The following is a 4,793-nucleotide window of genomic DNA, read 5'->3' as shown; positions in this document are numbered from 1 at the left end:
GTGTGTGTATGAACATATGTGTGTGAGAGAATGTGTGTGTAACAGTGTGAGTGTGTATGAATATGTGTGTATGAGAGTGTGTGTATGTGTGTATATATGAGAGTGTGTGTATAATAGTGTATGTATGAGTATGTGTGTGTATGAGAGAGATTGTGTAATAGTGCATGAGTGTATGTATAAATATGTGTGTGTATGAAAGAATGTGTGTTTAACACTGTGAGTATGTATATGTGTGTATGAGAATGTGTGTGTAACAGTGTGAGTGTGTATGACTATGTATGTGTATGAGAGTGTGTGTAAGTGTGTGTAACAGTGTGAGTGTGTATAAGTGTGTGTGTATGAGAGTGTGTGTGAATATGTATGTGTGTATGGGAAAGTGTGTGTGTAAAACAGTGTGTGTATGGGATAGTGTGTGTGTAACAGTGTATGAATGTGTGTATAAATAAATATGTGTGTGTATGAGACAATGTGTGTTTAATAGTGTGTGTATATGAGTATGTGTGTATGAGAGAATGTGTGTCACAGTGTATATGAGTACATGTATATGAAAAAGAGGATTAGTGTGTGTGTAACAGTGTGCATAAGTGCATAGAACAGTGCATATATGAGAGAGTGAGTGGGAGTGTGTGTATGTGCAATCATGTGTGTGGAGCGAATGTTTGACTGGACCCAGTGGGGGACACTTGCCTGGGAAGCTGTAAGAACTGGCCAGTCACCCTGGGTAAGGGACTGGGTCCATTTGGGGGTGGGCTGGGGAGGAAGGCAGATGTTCCCCCAGGCTGGGGTGAGGAGACTGGCATAGAGAGGGGGATGGGCAGGCATCAGAAACCCACTTCCTCCATTTCCCCGGTGAGCTGGCCTGGCTGCTCCAGCCTGGAATTCTGCCTGTCTTGGGAGCGTCCAACCAGCCCTGAGAATGTCAGAATCCCTCCTAGCTTTCACTTCATCTTGGCTCTCACAGCCTTCGCTGCCTCTGGGCAGGGAGAAAGGGGAAATCACTGTGAAGGCCCAGCCTGGCCTGGCCCCTGAGTGACCATGCCCACCCTCTGGGCACTGCCAGGGCCACTGGCTCTATGTCCTTGGGGAGCCCCTGGCCCTGGTCCTGGCCTCTTGTCAGACCAAACAGGACCCTTTGCACCAGCTGGGCAGAAGCCATTGCTGGGAGTGAGTCATCCAGCATTCCCCTCGAAGGCCACAATGAGTAAGACATGAAGTCCCTGAGGTGGCCTCCCATTCCTGGCCTTGGCAGCAGCCAAAGGAGGGGGCAGTGCTGTGGGTGGGCCGGGAGGACTGAGCTTTAGGGCCAGGCTCTGCTGCTGACTCTGTGTGCTCCTCCCCATCTGTAAAGGGAGGGGTTAAACTAGATGACATCAAGGCTTCCTCTCAGGGCCGACATCGGTGCCCCGAGCCAAAGCTGGACGTCAGCTCCACCACTGCCTAGCTGTGGGACCCCAGGCCTGTCCCCTCATACTTCCTGGGCCTCCTCCACTTCTGCCTCTGTCTAGGGAGGGACAGGGCTGGACTAGGCACCCATGGGTCCCTTCTAGCTTGGAATCCCAGAATTCTACAAGGTTCTTGGTGCCATATGCTCTCCTAAATGAAAACTTACACGTTTATGACTAGTGAGAGAAAGCCAAATGAGTGAATGAGGAAACAAGGCAATAAGAGAGTGAATGAGTGACAAGTGAGGAGCGTGGGGGAAGGGTGAATGCACAGAGAGAGGGAAGGAGCCAGGGAACGGCGAGTCTCACCATAGCCAGGCCCACGGAACTGAAGACAAAGACGCTGGCCCGGAGCAAGGTGTCCTCGGAGTACCGCTCAGTCAGCTGCCCGATGACCAGGCCTTGCACCACCTAAGGAAGGGAGATTTGGATCAGCGTGAATGGGGTGGGGGGTTTCAGCCAGTCGAATACCAGGAGCGAGGCATCTACCAAAATGCCAGGGACACTTCCAGTGTGTGTAAGGCCCCTGCTGGGCCAAAGGGCACCAGGCTTCAGTGCCTGCCTCTTCCTGGGCCCGTTCCCCAACTCAGTGACTGTGTGAGAAGGGCCTTCGAGGTTTGCAAGCCCAGGAGCAGACGTGGGATGGGACCCGCACGAGCTCAGGTACAGAGTTCTTGTCCCCTTTCAAGATGCCTGCCTGCCTTGAGGTTCATTCCAGGCTGGGATCATAGAAGGGGAGAATGAGGAAGGGATTTCAAGGCCACTGGTCTGGGCATCAGGGAACCTTGGCTGCCTGAGAGCTGTGGAGGCCCTTCCCCCAAAGAGCTGGCCTTCCCCACTCTGAAGGCAGAGAATGAATGTCCATCTGGGCAGAAATTGGAGAGAGAAAGGGCCACATGAAAACAGGCAGTCATTAATGACAGTAGCTAGCATTTCCATCAGACTTGAAGGTCTGCAAAGTGTCACTTCCTTTGATGCTCACAAAAATCCTGTAAGGTGGGTGCTCTTATTGTCTTCATTTTACAGGTGAGGAAACTGAAGCATAACATAGTTAAGTGACTTGCCCAGAGTAACCTAGCTGCTAAGTGTTCCGGGCAGGATTTGAACTCAGCCCTATCCTCTGCTCCAGCACCCTGTGTCATCTGGCCACCCTCTTCCACCCTGGAGAGGATGCAGTCAAATAGAGACAGCCTGGGGTAGTGGAGACAGTGCTGCACCTGTAGTAAGGAAGACCTGAGTTCAAATCCTGCCTCCTACACTTGCCAACTGTGTAACCAGCCATGTCACAACCTCAGTCTTAGTTCTTAGCCCTTCCTAGGGATGTCTCAAGGACCACATCAGAGACAAAACAAAGCACTGGGTTTGAGATGCCCCATAAAAAGACTTAGATGACTGATACAAAGTGAAGTGAGCAGAACCAGGAGAACACTGTACACAGTGACAGCAACATTGTAACGATGATCTACCGTGAAAGACTCAGCTCTTCTCAGTGATACAATGATTCAAGACAGTCCCAAAGGACTCATGATAAAAAGTGCTATCCCCGTCCAGAGAAAGAACTACGGAGTCTTTTTTTTTTTTTTACACTTTCTTTTTCTTTGCCTGTGTTTTCTTTCATAAATGACTAACATGAAATATGTTTTGCATGATTGCACATGTATAACCTTTATCAAATTACTTGCCTTTTCATCTAAGGGGAGGAGAGGCGGGGAGGGAGAGAATTTGGAATTCAAAATAAAAAAAAAAACAAATGATAAAAATTGTTTTTACATGTAATTAAAAAATAATTTGAAAATAAATTTTAAAAAATAAAATGTTTCATACAGTTTAGTTACCATCATAAATGGATGGGAACTCAACTAATTACCTCCTTTTCACACTAAGGTGTCAAGGACCGATAGCTTAAGATTTGACCTCTGTCAGAGGTATGTACACTTTCAAAGAGGAGCCAGGAGCCAGCAATAAGTTAACTCCTTGGAAATTAGCAGTGGCATTTCAGGTGACCAGGAGCAGGAACAGGGAAGACACCTCTAGGGCAGTCACCCCAGCGGATCTCTGGACATTCCCTAAAGGAGTGACACAGCGGCTTTCGTTCTCCTGGCTGGGGACGGAGAGGCCCTGAAAGGCCTCCCCTGGCTGGGAGATGGTGACTCAGCAGCTTCTGCCATAAAACCAGGGCTGGGGCCCAGCGGTTCAGGGAGGGACCGACCTTTCATGTGTGTTGCAAGATTCGAATTAAAGTGGGAGTTGTCTTTCTCATATCTGTTCCTAGTGGGGTGAGTAACGGTTTCAAATCTGTCTTGGCCTGAGCAGAGCACCCACCTGAAGATAAGGGAGGCTCCAGTGCTCCATGGCTTTACCTTTCCCTGACCTGACTAGGGCCTGGGTTTGGATCTGGCCCTCACTCAACCCTGGCACTGTTGCTCCCCATTGGATGTCCCCGATGTACAATGAGATCCCGCCTAGCTCTGCCATTCTGCTTCTGTGGGTCTCTGCTCTGTCCTGAATCTAGGGAAGACCACTCAGGCCCCATGCTTAGGCACCTAACTCTCTCTGCTCCCCATTCCCAGGTGGGTCCTGAGGGCAGCTTCAACTGCGGACCCCAAAGGATTCATAGAACAATGACAACCCTCTGGCAGTATGGCTCTGGCCCCAGCTAGCTATATGACCTTGGCTGAGTCTCTTCCTTCCTCTAGGGCCTCAATATCCTCCTCTATAAAATGAGAAATTTAGAAGTAATAGTTTGGTAAAGAAAGCACTTGACCTTGAGCATGAGACCTTAGCTTGAGCCTGAGCTCTCCAGGCCTCAGTTTTCTCTTCTATAGAAAATAAGATGACTTTACAAGGTCTTTCTTTTGGGGTCATGAGGAAAATACTCTGTAAACCCTTGTACATTTGCTGTGTAGATCTTTTCCTGGATCCTCATTCAGGTAATGTTCTCTAACTGTAGGTATCCCTCAGGGTGCTGCCCCCTGCTCTTCTCTCTCTCTATAGTACCTCACTGGGTGATCTCATCAGCTCCCATGGATTTAATTACCATCTATCTTTATGCTGATGTTTCTCAAATCTACCTTTCCTGCCCCAAACTCTCTGCTAACCTCCAATCGCAGATCTCCAACTACCTTTCAGACATCTCAAACTAAATGTCCAGTAGACATGTTAAACTTAACATGTCCAAAATGAAACTCATATCCTTCCCCCTAAAACCTCCCGTCCATATCCAACCTGTCAATTTCGCTTCTGCAACATCTTTGGTCGATTTCACCTCGGCAGTATCTCTGGTCCATTTCACCTCTGCTGCACTTCTGGTCCATTTCACCTCTGCTGCACCTCTGGTCCATTTCACCTCTG

The 4,793-nt window shown here is 48.8% G+C and overlaps 1 protein-coding gene across 1 annotated transcript in view; it reads right to left on the bottom strand.

The window, feature by feature from the left end:
* The window catches only part of SLC22A18 (solute carrier family 22 member 18), an 83,389-nt gene that overhangs the window by 5,937 nt on the left and 72,659 nt on the right, over nt 1-4,793 (bottom strand). Inside the window, exon 10 of the mRNA XM_027868682.1 lies at nt 1,752-1,853. Coding sequence (XP_027724483.1) covers nt 1,752-1,853 — 102 coding nt within the window. The remainder of the gene's footprint in view (nt 1-1,751; nt 1,854-4,793) is intronic.

This window comes from Vombatus ursinus, unplaced genomic scaffold (assembly GCF_900497805.2).
Source record: "Vombatus ursinus unplaced genomic scaffold, bare-nosed wombat genome assembly UNPS02014790.1, whole genome shotgun sequence".
Taxonomy (NCBI): domain Eukaryota; kingdom Metazoa; phylum Chordata; class Mammalia; order Diprotodontia; family Vombatidae; genus Vombatus; species Vombatus ursinus.
Note: the sequence above shows the minus strand (reverse complement) of the source record. Positions and strands in the feature narration are given on the sequence as shown.